At 42.3% G+C, this 25,070-nt stretch overlaps 1 protein-coding gene across 1 annotated transcript in view; it reads left to right on the top strand.

Annotated features, from left to right (window-relative positions):
- LOC122809211 (sodium channel modifier 1-like) overlaps positions 1 to 25,070 on the top strand; it is a 366,965-nt gene that overhangs the window by 292,672 nt on the left and 49,223 nt on the right. Inside the window, exon 7 of the mRNA XM_044080522.1 lies at positions 22,655 to 22,787. Within this exon, the coding sequence (XP_043936457.1) occupies positions 22,655 to 22,787 (133 nt within the window). The remainder of the gene's footprint in view (positions 1 to 22,654; positions 22,788 to 25,070) is intronic.

The following is a 25,070-nucleotide window of genomic DNA, read 5'->3' as shown; positions in this document are numbered from 1 at the left end:
TTGTACACAAACAGTGGTTACATTTAAACATTCTAAGATTATACAAAGGTGTAAGTTACTAAAGAGAAGCCCATGTACAACTTAGTGGATTGTACAGGTACCAGTTAACTTAAAAAAAATGTTTTGTCATTTCAGTGAGAGTTTGACTGTATTCTGTTTTAGGAGAGTATCGTATGGTGAACACAAAGTCTCAGCCTTGAGATGAGCATGTGCAGTACCAGGACTGGTTAATACGTTGCTTAAGCAGTACTTTAAAACTACTGAGTTTATTGGAGAGTTTTATTTGTGCGAGGATACTATTCCAGAGTTTAGCAATGTATTGGAAGTAGAGCAAATCTCCTGCAACATTATTTGTTACTAGAGCAGAGGTACCTTGCTGAACAGTAGGTCAGTAATATATTTTATTTGTGTGAGGATACTATTCCAGAGTTTAGCAATGTATTGGAAGTAGAGCAAATCTCCTGCAACATTATTTGTTACTAGAGCAGAGGTACCTTGCTGAACAGTAGGTCAGTAATATATTTTATTTGTGTGAGGATACTATTCCAGAGTTTAGCAATGTATTGGAAGTAGAGCAAATCTCCTGCAACATTATTTGTTACTAGAGCAGAGGTACCTTGCTGAACAAGTAGGTCAGTAATAAGTTATGTAGTGCAGGGCATTTTTTGGATGATAAATGAGTTTGTGTGTTGTAGTTAGTTGTGAATATGTTAGGTAGTTGCACAGTTCTAGCCAGTTTAATTGCTTTAAGCTATGGCAATTATGTGCCCTGATTAAGGCATTCAAATCTTCAAGTCATATTAGGTCGCCGGGACCTCTTCAAGTAGTTGCAGACTGTATAACAATCATATGGTACAGCAACAAGCAAGGGGAAACCAGGCTGTATGTCCTTTGCAGATTAGCCATTTTTGCTTGGGATTTAGTTTCCTAGCACAGTCTTACTCTACAGGCATCCTGCATTCTGTCAGAACAAAATTGTGGGGCAGACAAGCTGAGCAGAGTAGTGCCTCAGGAATGGAAACTAGATCGGGGAGTCTTCTAAGATTTGATTCATCTGTAGGGAGTTCCTCAAGTAGAACTTTTTGCCTCCTGTCAGAACCATCAGCTGGCAGCTCCAAGACTCCTTTGCAAGAAAGCATGGAAGACAGATGCCTTTTATTTTCTATGGACAGGAATGTTGCTTTTTTACCCTTTCCACTGATACTTCCACTGAAGATTCAGAAGGAATCCCCCAAAATCTTTGTGGTGACTCCATCTGGCCCAGGCAACAGTGGTTCCCCCTTCTTTTGGAAATGGCAAGGAACAATTACCACAAGCTTCCTCACAGAACAGATCTACTCAGAAAAGATCAGTAATGTTTGATGCACCCTGACCCCAGTCAACTTCAACTGACTGCCTGCATGATAGGGCCTTAATTACTTTGGGGCATCTGCTTACTGAGGGTATGCAGCAGGTACTAAAGGAGGCAAGAAAGTCTGCTACTAGAAAATCATATATTCACAAATGGAAAAGTTATTCTAGATGGTACCAACAGCATAACTAACACCCATTCAGAGCTGGTTGCTCTCTGGTTTTACAATATTGTTGAATTGGCCTTTCTTGCTCCTCCTTCAAGGTCATTTATTGGCCATTTCAGCATGTCAGCCTATGGATCCTCCTCTGTCATTGTATTCTTATGTCAAAGGGATTTTGACAGGGGTTTTACATAGAGGTCTCCAAGAAATTGGTGACCCCTCCTTGGGAATCTTAATTTTGTGTTAGAGAAACTAACACTTGTTTTATTTAAAACAGCTAATCTGACTAATTTGAGTTTTTTTTAAATGGAAAACAGTCTTACTCATTTCTCTAACCTCTCCTAGAAGGATATCTGAGTTGCAAGCTCTTACTGTGAGTCAACCCTATCCCATCTTCCACAGAAGCTATTTCTTTGAGATCAAATCCTCCTTTTATGCCTAAAGTAGTATCCAAATTTACTTTAAGCCAAACTCTCCATCTCCCCATTTTCTTTCCTGAAACTAAAAATAAGGGAGAAAAGATGCTTCATACCTTGGATGTCCGCAGACAATTCTGTTACTATCTTGACATAACTAAATCTTTCAGATCTTCTGATCAATTGTTCATTTCTTGTGAAGGTATGTAGAAGGGACAACTTGTGTTAAAACTGACTTTTTTCCAAATGGTTGTTTAAGACTTACCTTACATTTTACTCACCACAAAAACACTATTATAGACATGGTTAAGACCCACTTTACCTGGGCCTTGGCTTCAGAAAGGGTTGGATTCTAGAAGTATTCTACAAGCAGCAACTTCGTCCTCTGTATATACTTTTACAAAGCACTATTAGCTTGATTCCTTCTCCAGGTACAGGTCAGACTTTGTTAGAACTGTTCTCCAGGGACTCCTGGACCCTTCTCCTTTCATCTTCCAAATGTAGTAAGCTAGGGTAATCTGCCCCATATAACTAAGGCTACTGCAGCGGTGATCAATATGATGAGCATAGTATACTTTTGTAAGAAAATGTACCATAACATCATCATCATCAGCCCCCTTTTTTTCCCATTTTTTTCTACAAGGGGTCGGGTTATCGTGTTAACTGTCACCAACTCTCTCGATTCAGTGCCACACTCCTGCCTTCTTCAACACTCATGCCTGACTGTCACAGATCTTCTTTTAGACAATCTATCCACCTCTTTGCTGGACATCCTCGCTTCCTCTTACCTTCTTCCTGTCTGTCCAAAATCTTCCTCACCAGATTGTCTTCTGCTTTTCTACACATGTACCCAAATGACAGTGCTCTGTTCTCTTTGATCTTTTCTGCTATTGGAGCTATTTTGGCTTCTATTCTTATGTCTTCATTTCTTCATCTGTCCCACAGTGTACATCCTACCACCTTTCTCAGGCACTTCATTTCTATGACCTCTAGCTTCTTCAACTGTTCTGCCTTTACTGCCCATGTTTCTTACCATACAGTAGTACTGGTCACACCACTGTCTTGAACACCTTACTTTTCAGCTTCTTTTGCATTCTCCTGTCATAGACCACACCTGATACTCTATGCCAGTTGGCTGCAACCCCTCTTATTCTAGCTTTGACGTCTTCATTCAGACCACCCTTCTATTCAACCACCCCTCCCAGATACCTGAAGCTGTTTACTTGTTCCACTATCTTCCCTTCTATCTCTATTCTCAGCTTCTTCTGATTTCCCCAATTTGCCGCCATTACCACCATCTTATCTGTGCTTAGTTTCATCCCATGTGCCTGCAGCAAAAGATAGGAGAATGGAATGCAAATCTGAATTTCTAGCTCAGAGTCTGCTTGTACTGCCACATCATCTGCATACAGCAGCTTTGTTGACCTCTCCTCTCCAACCTGTTTGCTAATGTAGTCCATCACCAGTATCAACAGCAGTGGGCTCAGAGCTGAACCTTGGTGTACACCTACTGCCACTAGGATCTCCTCTGTGAGGCCGAACACTGTTCATACTTGAGTCACTGGGTCACTGTACATAGCCTGCACCAATTCTACCAATGTTTCTGGAACTTCAAACCATCGCAGTACTGCCCAGATCAGCTTTCTTGGAACCTTGTCATGTGCTTTCTCCAAGTCTAGGAATGCCCAGTTGGACTCGCTCCTCATCTCTAGCTTCTTCTCAAGTATCAAGTAACAAATGTTAAATAAATAAAATAAATAAATAAATCTGTCTCAATGCAAACATTGGGTCAGTTGTGCTGCGTCCTGATCTGAATCCGAACTGCTGATCTTACATCTTACATTCTACTACCCTCTGTATCCATTTATCAGTCACCCTCTCCAGAACTTTCATGCGATGTAGTAGGAGTTTGATACCTCTGTACTGCCCACATTTGTGGATCCCCTTGTTCTTATACACTGGCACGGGTATGCTTATTCTCCAGTCATCTGGGATACACCTTAATCTCCACACTGCTATTAGTACCCTCAGAAGCTATTTCTCCCCTTTCTCACCCAGTATCTTTATCATATCTGCTGTGACCTCATCTGAGCCTGCTGCTTTCCCTGACTTCATCTTCCTTTGTGCTGTTCTTACTTCTTCTAAGGTGGACTCCTCTTCTTCTGTTATCTTAGTCCGTTTCTGGGGCAGTACAGCTTCTGTGGGGATTTCTTCATTCAGAAGATGCTGGAAATACTCCTTCCATCTGCCTTTGATGTCCTGTGGACTGGTGAGCAGGTTGTTGCTGGCATCCCTTATGAAGGTTGACTATCTTCTTTATCTTTCTGACTTTGCTTGCAACCTGATATAATTTCCTTTGTGCCCCTTACTGGGTCACTTTCCAGAAGTCGGTAGAATGCCTGTGATGCCCTATTCTTTACTATTGCAACTTCTTTCTTAGCTTCTTTGTTAGCCAACCAGTAGTCCTTCCTAGCCTGGTCAGTCTTTTCTGTCTCTCACCTTCTTTCTTTTGATGACTTCCTGGACTTCTGCATTCCACCACCAGCTTTCCTTATGTAACTTATTTCCATACCTGGCTCGGCCACATACCTTTTCTGTAGTCCTAACACATGCTGTTTTTAGGCGCTGCTACTCTTCTTCAACTCCACTTATTTCCTTCTCTTCTTGGGGTGCTAGAGCCCTGAGTCATTTCTTGAACTGCTGTACCTTCTCTCCAGTCAACTTCCAGGTCTTCAGCCTGGTCTCTGTTGACCTTAGAGCCTTCTCTAACCACTGCTTGCAGCTGATTGTGGCAAACTAATGGTTTATGCTGTGGGCTGACTGTTTCACTGGGGATGACTTTGCAATCATGGATTCTAACCTAGTGCCTTTTCTTTACTTGGCAGAAGTCTACCTGAGTTCCATATTGGCTACTCTTGTATGTGATCTTGTGACTGTCTCTCTTTCTGAATCATGTTTTGGGTAGCATCAAGCCATTTGCCAGACAGAAGTCTAGAATGGCTTCTCCTTCTTTATTCCTGTTGCCTCACCCATGTGGACCCAGGAAGTCCTCATGTCCTGTATTGTCTGTCCTGATGTGTGCATTCAAGTCACCCATTATCAACACCAATTCATGTTGTCCTGCTTTATCTAGTAGGTCCTGCAGCTGCTGTCTGAATGCACTATTTTCCTCACTGTCACAACCCTGCTGTGTGGCATAGACTGAGTTTATGAATACTGCCCTATCATTACACTGGAGTCTGATTACCATGAGTCTTGTCATTAATTCTGATGATATCCCTTACTGCCTTCTGAAGCCTTTCTCTCACCACAATTCCTACACAATTTCTAGCTTGTCCCCCACCTGAGTAGTAGAGTCTGGATCCCAAGCCAAGTGGCTTTGCTGCACTGCCCTTCCATCTCATCTCTTGGATACATAGGATGTCTAGCCTTCTCCGTATCATTATGTCATCCACTTCCAAGCTGCGTCCTTTCAGTGAACCTACATTAAACATAGCAATTCTCAGTTCATATTTGGCAGGTTGGTTGGTTTTACGTCCAGCTTTCGCTCAACAGAGCTATCCCAGGTAACCCAGGCTGGGCAACTAGACACCGGACGGCCAGTAGTTTATTGACCCAGGGCTGCTGGGCTTTATAGCGGGCACACACTGGCCAGTAGAGGCACATATACCCCTCCCACCATTAGCAAGGGTCCCTGGCGTGGGTCAGAGTAGGCCGGGTCCTCAACCCATTTACCACCGGTAAGTACCCATGCCCATTTTTGGTGACATTAGTCAACATGACCAAATCACCTAGAGCCATATTTTACACAGTCAAGTGGCTAGCCTTGCCATGGCGCACAGTCTGTGATCTGTGTTCTGCTATCTTGAAGATACTGTGCACCACAGTAGATACCCAAAGCGATTGGTCTGTATGACTCTTCCCCCTATTGGGCACCATGTAGAGTCTGTGCTGCTGCCCACAGCTCCTTTCTTTATTGGTGAGTTTGAGATGGAAACACTCCGTATGTTTTTTGGACATGGGAGAAACCCCACAGAGACACAGGGAAAGCACGCAAACTCCAAACAGGCATTGGACGGAGGTCAGGATTGAACCTTGTACCTTGTGTATGGGAGGCAAAGACCTTAACCATTAAGAACTCTGGTCTATTGTAAGCCATAACAGTAGATGTTCAAATGTTCACTGCAGCAGTATGCCACTCCCTCTCTTCTTTCCCATTGTTTTTGATGTGTTGTTTATGCCAGGGTGTGGACATTTACTTTTTTGTTGTTCCCTTCATTGTCCTTTCAGGGCTCAGCCTCCCTCTCTGAAGAGCTTGGTGCCCAAACACTGAGTGACAGCTTGGGGAGCACGGAAGGTGCCCTGAAGCTTTGGAAGCTGGCCAGCTCTTATATCCGTAGCAAGGTATGACCTATATAGCTAAGGCTACTGCAGCACTGATCATTCAAACATCTACTGTTATGGTAAGTTTACTTGTATAACTGCCTTTTGTTAACACTTTAATGTAATACACGTTTCTTTATTAACTGTATTTCTGCATGGTGTTATGTTGCCTGTATTGCCCAGGTAGTGGCTAAAAGGATCTTTCGACCAGTCAACCTACCGTGTTTACAAAGTAAAAATAAATAACTAATTAAAAATGGTTTCCTAAGGAGTGTTGTGTGAGGAGGAAGTCACTGAGGGTAGTAATCAAGGCTAGTACTATAGCAGAGGTATCTTGCATTATGTGATAAGAGCTAGTGTCGCAAATGCAGTGGCAGCATCAGGCTGCTGAACAATATCAAGTCTGTGTTGCAGTGCTGTAGAAGGGAAATGGAAGGTGCTGACTATATATTTCTCCATGTCTTACTTGTTAGTTTTGGATTAACATTTGCTGTCTTGTGCTACCTTTTTCAAGATATTAGCTGAAGATGGCATTTTGTAAGGTAGTACTTTACATTTTGAGAAGATATGAATAGTTGTGGCAGAGCATTTATTTCTTTACTAAATGACCAATGCTTTGTCGTGCTGAATTTTTATAGAGTGGGTTGATTGAACTTGGGGAGAGATGAAAACCTCTCATGGTATAGAGCTGATAAATGTGGATGTTCTTCATCTCACATTGCTGCAGTCATAACCTGTGGGTAGTCCGCTGTCCTCGGTCGGCCCGAATACCAAAGTGTTAGGCTGGCGTCGGTCATGGTCGCTTAGATCTGACATCAGTATGCCGTGGTACTAAAGCGCATGACCGGCGCCATATCTTCAGTCTTTCTTGCCGCATGGTCCGAAGCAGAAGCAGCATTTGCAAGTGCCGTTCGGCGTCCTGAAATTTTCGTATTCTGAGTTTCAGACCGAAGACCAAGTTGGGATAAGTACCCTGTTGGGGAATATTTTTGTCTTTTCTTGCCTCAGTTAAATCCGGATGTCAGAAAAAGTGAATAATTGTATTTCTTGTGGGAAACAGATACCTCATAGGGATTACCACTCTCTCTGTATTCCTTGCTTGGGGCCTGAACACGACATAGTCGGGTGTCGCTTTTGTGCTAGATTTAATAAGCGCACCATTAAACGCAGGTTAGATTGTGCTAGGCTTGTCTTCGGTAAGCGGTGTAACTACAATATGCCGTCGGATCCTCCGACGCCCGCTACCGCTAAGAAGCGTAAGGAAAAATCGTTAAAGTCCAAGCAGGATGTGTCGTCCGTTACGGACGCCGGTTCTTTAGAAACTACGGTGGAATCTGTGGATCCAGCCGAGGTTTCAGCTGAGTCTCAGGGGGAGCCTTTAATTTTGCAGGATGTGGCCTCTCAGGAGTCTGGTCAGGCTGAGGGGGCCTCTCAAGTCTCTGTAGTCCCTACTTTGCATAAGGTGGTTAGGCCTTCCACTTCTGTCTCTAAGGCATCTTCTAAGGTCAGGCCTGGTTTGTCTTCCTCTGGCGTCAGCCCTAGTTCTGCAGGTTCTGTACCAAAAAAGCATATGCTGAAAATGGCAGAGGATTTGATTACCTTAATCAGGGGTTCTATGCCCCCTCCAGATAAGAGGCCTAGGGTGGAGCCAGAGGTGGAAGGATTGGAGCATTCCTCAGATTACTCGGAGTCTTCGGCTGAAGACATTCAGGATTTTCCTCCTTATTCTGATTCAGATGCAGAGGATTCTAGTCCTTCTGCTTCCCCTCCAGAGGATTTTTCTTTTTTTGAAACCCTGCATTCCATGAGGGAGCATTTTAAGTGGGAAGGTCAGGATTTCTCAGATTCTCGAAAGAGACTTAGGAAATTTTTGTTTTTACCACAGCATAGGCCCTTGGCTATACCCCCTGTTTTGGATGTTGTTCAGGATGTTTTCTCTGAAGCTTCCCTTAATCCTGATTCTTTGCCTCCTGCCCCGGTCAAGCCAGACAGGTATTACAGAGTGCCAGAGGCTCATAAATATTTGTATAAGAGCCCAAGAGCTGACCCGGAAACTATTAGCCAGGGACCTAAGGGTGTCAGGGCTTCTGTTGTTAAGAATCCAGTTCCTATGGATAAAGATTCTAGAGCTCTGGATAGGTGGGGTAAAAAAGTGTATACCTCTTCCACTCTAGCAATGCGGGCTTTGAATTGCCAGTTTCATATGCTGAAGTACCAGAATGTTCTCCTAAGTCAGTTAAAATCTAAGGTAGATGCTTTGGCAGAGGGCATAGAGTGTAAGGAATTGCAGGATTTAGTTCATGCCTCTGATCAGGTGGGTAAGCATTCTTTGCAGTGTGGTTTTGATGCTCTTCAGGCTTCTTCCAGGGTGGCTGCCACTGGGTCAGTTATTCGTAGGCATGCCTGGCTTAAGGATCAGAACTTGTCAGAGCATGTTAAAGCTCGTATTTTGGATGCCCCCCTTCAATCTGAAGTTCTGTTTGGTTCTCCTGTGGAGTCAGTTTTGAAGAAAATGGAAGACAAAGCTAAGTCTATGCAGACAGTTAAGGATTTTTTACAGGTGCAGCCCCCTAAGTTTAGCAGAAATTGGCCTACTAAGGGATGGGCTTATCCTTCTGATTTACAGTCTAGGGGCAGATCTAGACGTGGTAGGGGCAGAGCTCATGCTCAGGGTTCTTTCAGGCCTAGGACGTGGAGTTCCCCTGCACAATCCTCAGGTGAAGGTAGGGGTCAGCCTTTTCGTAAACAGACCCAATGACCTGTATCTCCAGCTGCCAGATCCCTCCTGTCTGGCAGCTCCTCTGGGAGGAAAGTTGGCACTTTTCAGGCAAAATTGGCTTTTAGTCACCCAGGACAAATGGGTGTTGGACATTATAAACCGAGGCTACAAGTTTTATTTTCACACCTTGCCTCCTTTCAAAGGTATGCCAGATGTTCCTCCTCAGCAACAGTTGGAGGCTCACAAACAGATTTCTTTGCTTTTAAAAATGGGGGCTATCCAGGGGGTCCCTCCATCAGAAGTGGGCCTAGGATTTTATTCTCGCCTGTTTTTGGTACCAAAGAAAGGAAACACTTGGAGGCCAATTCTGGACTTGTCTATTCTCAATACATACCTGGACATTCCCAAATTCAAGATGTTAACTTTGCAACAGCTTCTGCCTCTGCTAGGCAAAGATCACTGGATGGTAACTCTGGATCTCAAAGAGGTTTATCTTCACATTCCTATCAGGCCCAGCTGCAGGAGGTTCCTGCGTTTTCGGGCTGGCACTTTTCATTATCAGTTCTCTGCATTGCCCTTTGGCTTGTCTACTGCACCCAGGGTGTTCACAAAAGTCCTGGCACCGGTGATAGCCTTCTTAAGACTAAGGGGAATACAAATTTATCCTTATTTGGACGATTGCCTGATTCTTGCTCAAGACAAAGTCAAGTTACTTCACCATCTTCAGTATGTTATGACAGTGTTAAGGTGCCTAGGGTATTCTGTGAACGAAACAAAGTCCAGGCTAGTACCCTCTCAGGACATGTGCTTTCTGGGTGTGAGACTGAACACAGCCTCTCAGATGGCGTTTTTGACCCCGGACAAACAAACAAATCTTGCCCTTTACTTCCAGCAATTATCTCTACGGTCCAGGCTGACTGCAAGGACAGTCCTTCAGGCCTTGGGGTTCATGGCATCTTGTATTCTGGTGCTTCCCAATGCCAAACTGCATATGAGGAAGCTACAATGGTATCTCAAAAGCGTATGGACTCAACACTGCCATTCAGATAATACCTTGCATCCAAAGGGAATTCTTGTGGTGGGCTCAGGAATGTCACCTAAACAAGGGACTCTCTGTGACCCGACCAGAGGCGAGTCAGATTTTAACGACAGATGCCTCAGACATGGCTTGGGGAGCACACTTCAATGGGAAATGGGTTCAAGACACGTGGCCTCCCAGACTACAACATTTGCATATCAACATGAAGGAGATGTTAGCAGTCCAATTTGCCCTGATGGCCTTCAAGGATCTACTTCAACCAGGACAGGTGTTGATTCAAACAGACAACACAACAGTCATGTGGTACATCAACAAGCAAGGGGGAACCCATTCGTGCCCTCTTTGCAGACAAGCTATGATTTTGTGGGAGACTGCTCTCAGTTTGCACCTCACTCTTCAGGCAAGGTTTCTGCCAGGAGCACAGAACTCCTTAGCAGATGTTTTGAGCAGACAGATGGTGGATCCCCACGAGTGGAAATTGGATCCTCATGTATTTCAACAGTTGACGGTGGCTTGGGAAACTCCAGACATAGATCTGTTCGCTTCTCCACTAAATTTCCAACTGCCAAAGTTTTGCACAAAGCTGTTTCACCCAAAAGCTTGGAAAGTGGATGCTCTATCATTCAGTTGGAACAACCTTCACGTCTATGCCTTTCCTCCTCTGCCTCTTCTTCCCAAGGTGCTCTTGAAGGTCAGACAGGACAAGCCTTGCATGATTCTAATAGCTCCAGATTGGCCACGTCAGCACTGGTACCCTCTGCTGAGGAGTTTAGTACGGGAGCCTCCTTGGCCTTTGCCATCAGTTCCACACCTTTTGTCCCAGGCAAGCAATCATTTCCGCAATGTCAGGATCCAGTCCCTGCATCTGACAGCTCGGCATATTCTGTTTTAGACCCTGGGGGGTCGCAGCTTCTTCAACAAGTTTTAAATGTCATTTTGGAGGCCAGACGGCCTAGTACCAGGAAAGTGTATGCTGATAAATGGAGGAGATTTTTTCTTTGGAGCAAAACAAAGAGCTTTGATGTCTCTGTGCCTAATTTGAGTGTTTCACTTCAGTATCTTACAGAATTATTAGACAAGGGTTTGTCTTTCTCCTCTGTAAAAGTTCATGCTGCAGCCATTTCTGCTCACTATGACTGTGACCCACCTTTATTCTCTCACCCTTTGTTTAAGCAATTTCTTAGAGGGGCAAAAAACATAAGACCCCCACATAGAGCTCCTACTCCTTCCTGGGATCTCAATTTTGTGTTGGAAAAGCTCACTTTACCTCCTTTTGAACCTGCAGCTACTACGGAGTTGAAGTTTTTGTCTTGGAAGACTGCTTTTTTGTTGGCCATTGCGTCTGCTAGAAGGGTATCTGAATTACAGGCTCTAATGGCAGTTGAACCCTTCTTGATATTTCATAAGGATAGGGTCTCCCTGCGTACTAACCCTACTTTTATGCCTAAGGTTGTTTCTAATGTGGCATTAAACCAATCTATTCATTTGCCTACATTTTATGCTGATCCCCAAAATAAAGGGGAAAACATTTTGCATTCTTTGGATATTCACAGGCAGTTACGTTATTATTTGAGCAGAACCAAAGGGTTCAGGCAGTCTCAACAGTTGTTTATTTCTTTTGCTTTGGGTTCTCAGGGGAAACCTGTTTCAAAACAAACTATTTCAAAGTGGATTGGCCATTGTATTGCTTTTTGTTATTCTCATCATGGTAAGGAGGTTCCGGCTGGAATCAGACCTCATTCCACTAGGGCGACTGCCACTTCTACTGCTTTTTTAAGGGGAGTAGCTACTAAAGATATTTTGGAGGCAGCTACTTGGAGTTCAGTGCACACTTTTTCTAAACATTACCATCTCCCTCTTTATTCCAAATCTAGGGCTGGGTTTGCCACTGCAGTTTTACAGGGCATGATAGCAGCTCCCAATGCTTTATGATTTTGCCAACCTCCCTTTACCTTTGCTTTGGGATTCTACCCACAGGTTATGACTGCAGCAATGTGAGATGAAGAACATAGTACAGTTTTGTACCTACCATAAATGTAGATGTTCGAAGATCCACATTGCTGCAGTCCAATTTACCCTCCCTCCTTCCCCTCTGTAGTTTGGGTTGGTTGTGTGGTTTGTGGTGTAAATATTGTTTCTACATGGGTGATTGGGTGTTTTTCCATTTTTGGCTATGGCCTTTCTTTTTAAGGCCTTCTGACATCTGGGGCAAGAAAGACTGAAGATATGGCGCCGGTCATGCGCTTTAGTACCACGGCGTACTGACGTCAGATCTGAGCGACCATGACCGACGCCAGCCTAACACTTTGGTATTCGGGCCGACCGAGGACAGCGGACTACCCACAGGTTATGACTGCAGCAATGTGGATCTTCAAACATCTACATTTATGGTAGGTACAAAACTGTACTTTCTGTCTGATGGTAGTTTCTGCTTTAGTGAGGGTTCTTACAACGTATTGCTTATCAAATCAAAACTGACACAGATTTCGTCAGCAGCTAAGGCTTTACTGTAGGGAATGCTGTATGTTCTACCATATATGACCTACACCCTCAGCCACAGCCTCCGGTAAAGGAGATTGTACCTCTGTTTGTGCATGTAATTCTAAAGCCCATGTCAAGCCAAGCCCGAAGCATCTTCCTAGTCTCCATCAGTTAGTTGCACCTTTATGTTTTACTTGTTGAATGATCATTTCCAGTGACCAGCTGTCCGTCCTACTAGCTGATTATCTCCAGTTTCCAAAACTCCTTTGAACAGATATCCCTTCTGAAAATTTTTCTTCCACTTTCTGCTCATCTTCTTTTGTTACTGCAGAGCTTGCCTGCCCAGAAATGCACTGCATGCTGGTTTAGCTACCACGTAATATGACACCCCAGTTTTTACAGAAACTCACTTTAACCAATATGAGTAGCCACAACTCAGTCCACAGGTCCTAAAACATGCTGTTTTGTAGTACTGCCTTCCACCCAAAGACAGCTTCTACCTACAGCCCTCAGTATGTGAACCAGCATTGATATATTGACTGCTGTTCATTTAAAAATACATTTGCCACAGACTACAGTTGAAAAAAGAGCCTAGGAGGAGCCATACTGTATTATGTCTATTTCTTTAATGAGTCCTACCTCCTGAATTACTCATCTTAATTTTATGGCTGTTTCAGTAGATATGAAAAAGGAGGAATGCCTAGGTTGGATAGCAGCTGCTATGCTTAGAGCAGGTTTAGTCCGTTAGATTTAATTGACTCTCATTTTGATTGATGAAAAGGTAGAATAAGTAGCCGGGTCATGTGCCTGTGGGGGTAAGGGGGCTTTCCCTTACCTCCAAGTTTATATGATCTTTGAGTGAGTATGTATAGAGATGTAGGTGTTGTTAATCAGTGCTGTAACAAGGGAATTCAGTGCCCCAGCAACATACCAATTTGGCATCCTGTGCAAGTTCGTCTTACAGCTATTAAGAAGTCAGTCAACACCTTGTGAACTGCCAAACTTTTTAAGGAATTTCATTACCTTTAAAAATAGTTTGATAGTTTACATGCTGTCTATAAGTGGTCATGATCCCTTAATGTAAGTTTGTAAGCTAACAGGACTTTTAAGGTTCAACAGCACCTAAAAGTTGGCAGTTGGATGCAAGTGTCCTGCACACTTTTTCCTTCCTACAGTACTGGTGAGAAGATGAAAAAAGACTTGCCTCCTTCTAAGAATGCTTATTTTTAATGTCAATGTTGTGTATTGCCGAATTCCTTTTTTTCTTTTATTTCGTTGAAATTCCATTACTGTAGATCTGAAAAAAGTCATCGTTCTCACTTTTCTCCAAATAAAATCCATATTTGAGAAGGTCAGTTTTATATTGTATGTAGACTGTACATGATACAGAAGTGGAACACCAAGGATAAGGAAGCTGGCACGTGTGGGCTAATACTTGAGGGAAGATGTTGCACTATATGCAACTTGTGCAAGAGTGGTCTGCTGTTAGTAACCTATAATGCACAAGTTAGCGGAAGTGAGATTCCTTCAGGAATTTGTTTGGGTTATATCATCCCGTCTCATAGTAAAATGCAACAAACCTGGCTTCGAGACATGAATGATAGTTATCAGTACCAAAGAAGGAAAATATTTACTTGTCCCCAAAGAACTGGCTTGATATAGAGACTGGCATAAGTTGCATTCAATGACTGTTATTACTGCCCTTAAAAATGCAACATTTCATGGAATCACTAAACACTGACTGACTGGATTAAAAAGGCTTATGCAGTCTCATATCCATCCATATCCTTAGTTATCTCATATAAATTATATTATAACTTGCCACTTTCTCATGACCATTTTCCTGGATTGTTTTAGTTTATGCCTGAGGTCTGAGGCAGGGTACCTTCCTGTAAGTTAGACAAAGTAAGCTTAATGTATGTTGTGATTAAAAGATGGTTATCTGTGTGTTTATTTAGTAATTCTGTAATTACCTGCTTAATCCAATTCAGGATCTCAAGGGTTTCAGAGCATGTACTGGGGCTGGAACATTCTGTGCACAGTGCAGGTGAAGTAATCCTGAATGAGGCATGAACTCATTGCACCACACACACACACTTTTGAAGAATTCATATCTTTGGGGTGTGAGTGGAAGCTAGGGCATGTTAAGCTCTTATGGACATAGGGAGGACATGCAGAGTCTGTATAGAAGAAATCTCACCGGAGGACATGCAGAGTCTGTATAGAAGAAATCTCACCTGAGAACTGAACTGGAGTGTGATCAGTATGATCTTCCATCATTTGATTCTTCGCTTAATACTATTAGGACTTCAGCACTGACTGTCATTCTCATCTCCACCAGTACCAGTTTTTCCTCTTTCCCATAATATTTTGCATACCTTTGCCTCTCCAGATCTTGTTACTTCCTAGTCATTCATGCATAATCCCTGACAGACCTAGGCTTCATTGAGCTATGGAAGTGTTTTTTTATTTTCTTCAATTTTGATGAAAATTGGTCTTTGTATCTTTCAACAGCAGTTTTACAGTGTTGGCAGAGTTTTCCATAACTTTGATGGAATCTCGCCTTACTTCTGACTCATTTTACTTTAGATGTCTCCTCCCTGGTTGTTAATTGGTGCCATGTTGCTTGGTAGTCCTGGTGTCTACATTATAGTGAATCTTATTAGATTGGTCTTCTTTGTAACTTAGACATTGGTCTAGACTTAAGAGATATAGGACTTTGTTCTTGATATTTGATTGCTTAGGCCAAGGATTATGGAGAATCTGAATGTGTGTGTGTGTGCATGCATGTGTGTGCGTGTGTTTGTGTTATGTGGTCACAAAATTCACTCACAGGCTTAACAAGCCAAATGTGTCTACCAAAAAAATACTTCATCTCATTGGCAAACAATGAGATTTTAATTTAAATGTTTAGCACTTTATTCACGTGTAAAGCATGAACGTCATCAGAAATAATAACTATTAAAACTGTATTGAAATAGAAAGTGAATATGTATCACATGACACAACACTACTTCTACTAAAGAGAAATGCCTTGACATCATTTCATTGGCATTAAATATTTCAGATTACATTTCATATAGGCATAATCATTAAGACCTGGACAAATATATACGCATTTAAAAGTAACTTCCATTTGAGTTCCTTGACTTCCAATAAAGTAAAAACATCACCCTCTGTGAAAATGAATATGCATTATGTGGAGCAAAACTGCCTATACTTTCAGAGAAATGCCTTGACATTACTTTCCTGCCATTTAAAAATTTCAGATTACATTTCACATTAACGTAATCATTAAGACCTAGCTAATTCTATGCATTTAAAAAGCACTTCCATTAAAGTTCTTTTACTTCTGATAAGTTAAAATCACCATCCTCTGTGATACTCAGTAAAAAGTAATCTCATGCTGCAAATAAAGACTTGTTAAAACTACTACATGAGACTTTGCTAACTGCATTGTTGGTATCCTTTCTTTTGATGACATAAACATGTTCATGTACATGCTGTGAGAGTTTTGTTGTAGTTTGACCTACACAAGTACCTTCTAAAGGTATTTTAATGGGTTTTTCTTTTATTCCTGCTTTAAGAGCAGGTTTAGTCAGTGTCTTATTCGACCTTAGACTTTTAACAGTGAAGTTAAATTTAGCATGGGCATCGAATGATATGGGCTTTGTGGACTGTGTGGAAAACGTTCCTTTAAAAGCATAACACATATAATCCAGTACTCATTCCTGCTTTGAATACCAAAATATATAGTTTTTAATTTGACTATGGCACTGGAGGTAATAATGGTTACATTATTTCACATTCCCATGCAATTGGTACATATGTAGCTCCTCTGGAAATTAAGTAGAATCAAGCCTCAGATTCTGTCTCAGCCCCAGTGTGGATATCCAAGTCATGTTGAGCTGTCAAACGCACCTCCCTTGGTGGCCATCAGAGACCAACCCTTCTGTAGGATCCCCTTCCTTCTTCCCAGTCATTTAACGACATTGGTCACTAATGCCGTTGAGTAAGGAGTATTGTTATGGTAAGACCGTCTCAGATACGTGATTGCAAACAGACACCAATGTGTATATCTGCATTTTCGAGGTAAAGAATGGCCTTTTTTATACTGCAGACCTTCCAGGACATTTGTCACAGAGTAATAGCCATGTACTGAGACAATATTATAGTAGTTTAGTATATCAAGAAACTGAGAAAGACCCACTCCTAACCTCTGTGTTGAGGAGCTGTGAGCCTTTGGGAGCAGCTGATCTATTCCATTTGTTTTCTGATAGCTGCTCATATGTCAAGGGAAGCCAATTCCTTAGTGGACCAGCTCAGCAAATGTTTGCTGATGCCTAATGGGTGGCCCTTCAGGTCTGTGGTGAACTTTTTGTTCCACCAAAATGGAGAAGTCTTACTGCCGTTTGCCAGCCCGAGCTTTGCCAAGTGCAGTGAACTCTCCCCTGATCCCTCCAGTGGGTTAGATGGCCACCGATATGCTTGCCTGGGTGTAGTCCCGGGTCTTCTGTATATCTTTCCCTGGATTCCCTTGATACTGAAGTTCCTGTGGAAAACACAAATGAAGAAAGCCAGGATCTTTGTCATTACTTGATGTTGGCCTTGACCTGTGTGACTTCTGTTATTGTAGCCTCATTTCTTGGAAAAGCCTCTCAGACTGAGACTTTCTAAGAACCTCCTATAATATCCATCTAGCAGGCCTCTGCCCAACTTTTAGACCGTAATTCTCACCACATGGTATTTCCTAGCAATCATTGATACCCTGACAAGAATGATCAATATCCTTGTTTTTGCCTAGATGCCCAATATCCGGAAAATGTGTAAAGACAAATAAAAATGTTTTTTGGTGTTGACATTGAGAAAAGGTGTAGACTCCTTTGGTGCTGGACTGTTTACCTAACATTTGAAATTGGACTGAGCTTTTCTTGTATTAGAATTCATCCAGTAGCAATACCCAGTTTCCTTTAAAGAGATCAGAACTCTTCTTAACATAACTAAAAGTGTGTAAAATGTTCTTGAGGGGAGCTTTTTCCTCAGACTTCCAGTCTATCAACCTGTCCCTCCTTGGAATCGCAGTTTCATGCTGGAACAGTTGATTTGGACTCTATTTAAACTAGCTTCAAAGGCTGAACTCATTCCTCTTCTGGAAGGTGCTTTTTGTTAATGGTGCTTACTTCCATCAGGTGTATCTCTGAGCTTCAATCATTGTGTGTCAATCCTGATACCTTGCATTTCACAAGTTTATAGTGCTGTGTGGCATTCCTTTCTTTCTGTCAAAGGTGGCAACTGACTTCATCCTGAACCAGTCTGTTAATCTTTCAGTCTTCTTTCCAGATCACCCTAACCAAGATGAATATCGTCTGTACTGCCTTGATGTGCACAGACAATTACATTTCTACCTTCAACCAACTGAGGGTTTTAAGAAAGATCAGCAAGTATTTGCATTCCCTGCAGATTCCAAATTGGGTACCAAAGCTTTTAAATCCACACGGTCAAGATGGATTTCAGATTGTAGTTCCTTCTTCTAACAAAAACCAGGTAAACATTTACTTGGTCAGTGGTAGGTGCACTCAAAGCATTAGCCATTTCTTCACTTTCTTTCATAATGCGTATAGGTGAAAATTGTGCAGCTGTCTGTTTTTACTGGGCACCTTTGTGAAGCACTATGAACTGGATGAGATCTTGATTGGTGCTGATTCAGTTTTTCAGTGCTGTGAAAAAAATTAAATAAGATCAGTGCAGAATAAAAGTATTGATCACTGGTCCAACTGAGATTAGGAAATCTCAGTGTTGTATCAAGTGCACAAACTAGAACTGTAAAGGTGCATGAGGCTGTGAGCTTTTAATTGCCAGTAAACAACCTCCTCAGTAACCTTACTTAAAATGGAAGCTTCAAAGTGGAGAAGTAATTCTTACAGATAACTAGGGTCCAATGATACTTCCTGAGAACCAGAATAACTAAAGGTTCAAAAGACATGAATTCTAGTACACTAGCATCTGATAAATTACTGGTCCCACTGCATACAAGATGGCAGTAACCAGCAGGGCAGGAAATGTTTCCAGACCAGAGGTTGTAGTGAGCCAGACAGAAGCTCATCATAATTGGAAGTATTGAATGTATCCAGAAAACATTACTCACAGCCTCAACCAAAGAACAACCTATGGAGTCTGGAAGATCAAATGGTGGCATCCTTGCCTGAAAAAAAATGAAACACCGCTTCACATTTCTGTGATGTAAAAGCCTTTTGGGTGATTATCAAGCCAGGGCTGAACAGCATATCCACCACCCAAAACAGCGTGAGTGGTCTGTTAGCTGCAGCACTTCTTTCTGTACGGAATGTGTGGGTTCTTACTTGACATCTGTAATAAGAAACGTAATGCTCATCCACTTCAGCTTGGTCATTCCAAAGACCTACATGCCTCCAGTGGTTTAACTAATGTTTGTCTGGAATACCTCAGAATATGAAACTCACCATCAAAACCACTGCTGATGTGAACTAAGTAAAATACTTGAGATGTGTCAGACCCAAAGCAGAGGCTAGTCACCTGTTATAATTAGAGATCACAGTATTGGAGACGCTAGCACTGCTCTCAAAAACAAACCAGTTGAAACTGTAGAAATATTGCATCATAACATCCTAGGGAGACTACTAAAAGATAGTGCCAAAGCAGAGCAGACTAGGAAGTGCTTAGACCAAGAAGACTACTTTGCTACCAATTCAGAGGTTATTACACCCAGTTGGAATCCCAAATCAAGCGTGTGCCTTAAAAAGTGGGTTACAGAGGTAATAACTTGAAGAAACCTAAATCATTTCATACTACAAAGGAATTTTTTACTGAGAGCCACTGATTCCTCATCAGCTGAGAGGATGCAGTCAACCAAAACAAACTATTTTGAAAGCACTGCACAGAGCCATTGAGAAAGTGAACTTTTTGTAGGAATGTCTTCGTTTTGCTGGTTAGGAATTTCCCAATTTTTCAACTAAGAGGAGTCAACTAGAACAAAAGCATTTGGAAGCGCAGCACAAAGTCTATAATAACGTTAGTAAACTTTTGTAGGAATGTCCTCATTTTGCTAGGTGGATGGTAGCTGAGGAGAAACCTGCACTGGAATGAAGAAGGATTCGCATTTTTTCTGTGGCCATTTTTTTTTTTTTAATTCTATCTCTCGATACCATAGAGCCAAAGCAGTTCACCGAGGCAGGTTGTTAGATATGTATATGAATATCAAAACATTAACATTGTTAAAGGACTGTCGTGTTAGTCTTGCATATTATCATAAGGCAATTGGTGGTTGGAATGTGAAACTGATTTATGTTACAGGACCAAATGTTTTCTTTCATTTCACTTGTGATGTCTGAGGTTACTTACCTCTATTCAGCCCTTTCATACACTGGCTTTGTGCTGGTAGGCAGTACCCCACTGTGACCTTTCACTAGGTGGGCCTCCTCTTTCTAGAAGAGAAACTCTTCAGTCTGTCAGAACACCAGCCACACATTTCATTTGAAAGAGAGAAGTTGGAATTTTTGTCATACAGGGGCTACATGTTTTATGTTGTAATCATCCCTTGTGAATGTGTGTACAGTGATGTAAGATTGTCTAGACAAACTGTCATGCATACAGCGCTAGCATGTCCTTTTGCGCTACTGCTCATTAAGCTTGCTAGCGTTATCCCTGTTATGTCCTTCTGTTGCAGTATTCCTGACTTAAGCGAGTTGCCTGCTGAGATGATGAACCGATGTCAACCAGTATATCAAAGTCTTTTACTACCCAAGTTGTGCTGTGTACGTCTGACGTTGGATGACAGCAGACATCAGCCATAAGAGATGTATGTACGACCCTCAGAACTTCTTTGCCGCCAGTCGGATCCCCAGTCCCGAACGTCGTTCTGCTGTCGGGATAGCTTTTCTTTAGATAAGATAAGTGCCCCATTGGGGAAACCTTTTTTTTTGAGGTTCATGTCATCCAGAAAAGGAAAGTGTGACTGTAGACAACAGATTCTACATAAAGACAGTCATACTGAGTGCCTTTTCTGCCTAGATCCTCAGCGCAATTACAAATCCTGTACTATTTACCAGTCTTTTGTCCCAAAAACTCTGGAGTCTGTTATCCTTCCTTGTGATATACCTTGAAAACCAGCATCTCAAGTTTCTTGCAAAAAGTGCGATGGATGCACCTCCAAACCCAACAACTGAGTCTATTAAATGGAAAGTCAAATAACATAGTCCCGAATCCAAAGCTGCACCTCTTGATTTGGACATCCCTCTTGAAGTGCATGAGAGCTCGGAGACACGCACTGAGGGAGATCCGGATCCACAGACTGAGCCTGTTTCACAGGCCCTTTTGTCTCTGGATGTTTGCACATCCAGAGGGGCTTCTCAGGTGTCTGCCTCCAACATCTGGGGGAAATGAGGATTGTAGTGTCGGACGGCCCGAGGGAGATTACCAAGATTGTCGTTAGGGAGGATGCCAAATCCGATATTGTAGAGTGCAGGCCTATGCCTGGCCCTCCTTCTTTGCACTGCATAGATAAGCCTGCAAAGAAGAAACAAAAAAACAAACATGCCTCTCCTTCCCCTGATTCACAGAAGGAATGGTTGAACTTTTCTCAAGGCCTCTTCATGGCCTTTATGGACCTTGAGCCTTTGGTAGGACGAGCTGCTTCTTGTCTGCCTGGGCCTTTTTCCCCTAAGAAGAGACCTAGGCCCCATCTTACCTCGGATGAAGACTCCTCTTCCGAGGAGGAGGAGGAATTGGATTAGTCCCCCCCCCTTTGAATTATGCCTGCCCTGAAGAGGACTCCGATGGGACAGATTCCCCCATGGAGGAGATTTCTTTTGGTGAGACTATCTCCACAATACAGGACCACTTCAAGTGGGACTCCACGTAGATGTCAGAGGTCCAGAAACGCTGTTATGCCCTCCTCCAGGTTCAGACCCCCCCAGTCCTTCAGCCATCCCTCCTGTAATCCCTACATTTCTGGATGTCTTTGCATCCACTTCCACCCACCCAGACTCACAGCCCCGGCTCCTAAAAAATGGATAGGTACTAGAAAGTACCAAAGGGCTGCCAATTCCTTTTTAAGGCACCTGCTGCAGATCATTCAGTTATTTCTGTTTCCTCTGATAAGGCCTCTCCAGGTCCATTCCTTCTTCTGCCCTACTGCCCACAGATAAAGACAGCAGACAGTTGGAGAGACTGGGAAAGAAAATCTATACCTCTGCTATCCTGGCCTTCAGAGCTTTAAATTATTAGACATGCATAACTAAGTACAACTTGGAACTCCTTTTCCAGTTCTCAAAATTGGTATCAGATATGCCTCACTCTGCAAATAAAGCCATGGTAACCTCTCCCCTTGCCACCTCCTCTCAGGTAGCCAGACATTTTATCAAGTGCATTTATGATGCAGTTGAAGTCTCCTCTAGGGCTGCCGCTTCCTCTTCTGCCCTTAGAAGATTTGCCTGGCTAGGGCTTCAGCCTCTACCTGAGGATATCAAGGCAAACCTGATGGATGCCCCCCTGGATTATACTGCACTGTGTGGGAAACCTTCCGCACCTTGGATAGTAAAAGACTTTGGTATACTGGCCAACATTGGATCGTTACCTTGGCAAGCAACTCCCTTAAGTCAGGAATACTGCAACAGAAAAGAGAAAGACATTTATCATTATGGTAAGTTCTTACACAACTAATCTTTCTCCACACTGCAGCACTAAAAGCTAGACCTCAGTAATCTGATCTTTTCTTATAGTCTTCACTCCAGGGCTCTTACAATTATTTCTCCACAACAACATAGTCATATGGATTACCCTCATGCTAGTGGCTGGTCAAATCATTTCTTTCTTTTGTGGCTATTAGTACAGTTTTTGTTGTTGTTGTACAAATAGTTTGGGCAACTGGAAAAGACTACATAATCATTCAGAGTAGTACTTTCATTACTTGTATAATTACTTTAATAGAAATGTTTGCTGCATACTGTCACTGAGAAGTATCATTTTATTATGTGTAGCTTGTTCCCTGCTAATTTCTATCCTTTAGATTTGAACATGTTAGATTCTGACTGGTAGTTCTGATGAGACTTATATTTTCATTTGGCAGGTGAACAGGAGAAGGCAGCACAACTAATCAAGAAAAGCAGCATGCAAGTTGCAGAGAATGCAGTACCCGTGAAAAAAGATGAGGTGACTCCTGAAAAACGTAGAATGATGCAACACTACCTTAAGCTAAAAAGGTAGGCTGGAGAGCAGCCCCTCTAAGTTCTTACCTACATTCTCTAAATTAATTCTATTTAAGGGTTATGGCAGTCAGGTTCAGAAATTTGCTGTATAATATGTAGAGTAATATTCTTACTATTGCTTGCCTGATTACAGCATGTGACTTTACTGGCAGTCTTAATATAGATGTCTAGTAGGATTATATTCAGTGTTGGCATTTCAGAGTAGAATCTTGATGTCACACTTGAACACGACCTCATTCAAATCAAGCACAAACGTGTTTTCAAACTTCTTGAGAGAACAGCTCATTTCCTCAAGGAGTACATTGCAACATGTTGGAACACTGCATTAACTTGTTAGTTGCTTATGTAAACCCAAGTCCAGATTTCTGACCATGATATGGAGTTCATTGCCAGTCATGCTTCATATTTTCGTACTTTTTTTTATCCTGTAATAATGTACATTACATATTTAGCCATTCTTGCATACAAATGCATTTTTGTGTATTTTCATAGTGTATATTTTTTGTTGTTCCAGTTGCTTACTTTTGTCTTCATTATGACATCTTTGCCTTTTGTATCTTTTCTTGGCCCAGTCTTGTTTACTTCAGAAGGGCAAGGTTTTTCAGCAGTCATTGGATCCCTGAGAAAGACTTGCATCAGTCTGTTTGCTCTGCTTCTGCTTAGACTCTGATGATGACACATGAGCTCCTTCTGTCTTTAAGAACAAAATGTGAACGATGATAAAGATTCTAATGTGTGAAAACTACAATTCAATGAGATTAAATTTCTGTTGTGCTTGCAGGCATCTTCTTCATCCCAGTTTGTCTGTTGGGGCTTTCTGTTTAAAATAATTTACTTTTTCCACGTACCTTTAGAAAGTGAAGGCACATCACCATAAATGTGAAAAGTGCTGATGACATACTTTTTATATAGCGAATGTAGTTCACCTAATGAATCAGACTTTTAATTTATCTACTACCATTTTCACGACTTATTCCTCCTGTTGCATTGCCAGATCTGTGCCATTTAACCTCAGGAGGTGGCAGGATGTCAGTGACATTGCCTGCAGCTGCAGAACCATAGAGATATTTTTTGTTATCTAGAAATATTTTTTATTGTTTAAGTGGTTTGATTTGTGTCTTTCGGCTTTTCCCGGTTAGGGGTCGCCACAGCGGAACTCCAGTCCGCTAATGATTGGCAGTAGAGTTTTACGTGCTGGCTTGCCAGGTCTAACGCACAACCTTCAATGAAGGAAGGCCCATTCATGTATGTCGTCACACAGAAGACACTCTAACTGAGAATCGAACAGGCAACATGTAATTGTTAGGCGACAACGCTACCGCAGCACCACCACCACAGTAGCTTCAGACTGACACCTACCAAAGACCAGATTTACATTATTATGCCCACCTCCAGGACATCCTGCCAGCATCAGAAGTGTAATGCACTTTTCATATTGTTCCATGTGCCCTCCTAGTCACCACCTTTCCTGGCCTGTCCTGCACTAGTGTGTACTCACCTCCTTCTGGAATTGGAGCGAAGGCAATCAGCCACTCCATATCACCTCACTATGGGCAGCTACTGTTAGTCATAGGGTGCCACTGGCATACTTGGAGACAAAACTTACAAGCCATATGGTCAGTCTACAAGGGCTAGTCTTTTTTATGTCATCTGACATTACATGTATCATTTTTTCATATCTCAGTTCTCTGTGAATGGGTATTTTTCAGTCCCATCTGGAAATCATCAACCAGAATTGCAGAGCTCTGATGAGCACTCTCTCTCATAACTGAGTAAATTATCAGCATTCACCACTAGGAGGAGAGCGGGTTTAAATCTGGACAATATAAGCATTTCCATCAGTTTTTAAAGCTCCCATTACAGTTTATGCAGAGTTTTTTCTTCATCTTTTTGTTGTCCATTTAATGATAAAGAGGAAAGTGGGTGGGAAGGCTAATCTTATTTACACAGGTGTGTGGTTGTAAGATCCTGAAAATGGGTTTTATAATATATAATCAAAACATTCTACATCAGTTCCAAATATATAGAGAAAACCTGCTAATTACACCTAGCTCCATGATGCAGAGGGATGGAACTTTGATTGCGATTTGAGCAACTGGGGTTCATTTAGCAGCTTGGCACTGGAGGAGCCAGGCGGGGGGGGAGTTGAAGGGATGTGACCCATTGACCTCTCCTGGGGGAGGGTGGGGTTGTGTGCACTTGAAGGCACAGAGGGTGGTGCCAACTCCCTGGTGGAGACCAGAGACACCACCCCTTGAGCCATGGCAGAGGGTCAGG

This window comes from Protopterus annectens, chromosome 8.part0 (assembly GCF_019279795.1).
Source record: "Protopterus annectens isolate FY-2018-M chromosome 8.part0, PAN1.0, whole genome shotgun sequence".
In the NCBI taxonomy this organism is placed as follows: domain Eukaryota; kingdom Metazoa; phylum Chordata; order Ceratodontiformes; family Protopteridae; genus Protopterus; species Protopterus annectens.
Note: the sequence above shows the minus strand (reverse complement) of the source record. Positions and strands in the feature narration are given on the sequence as shown.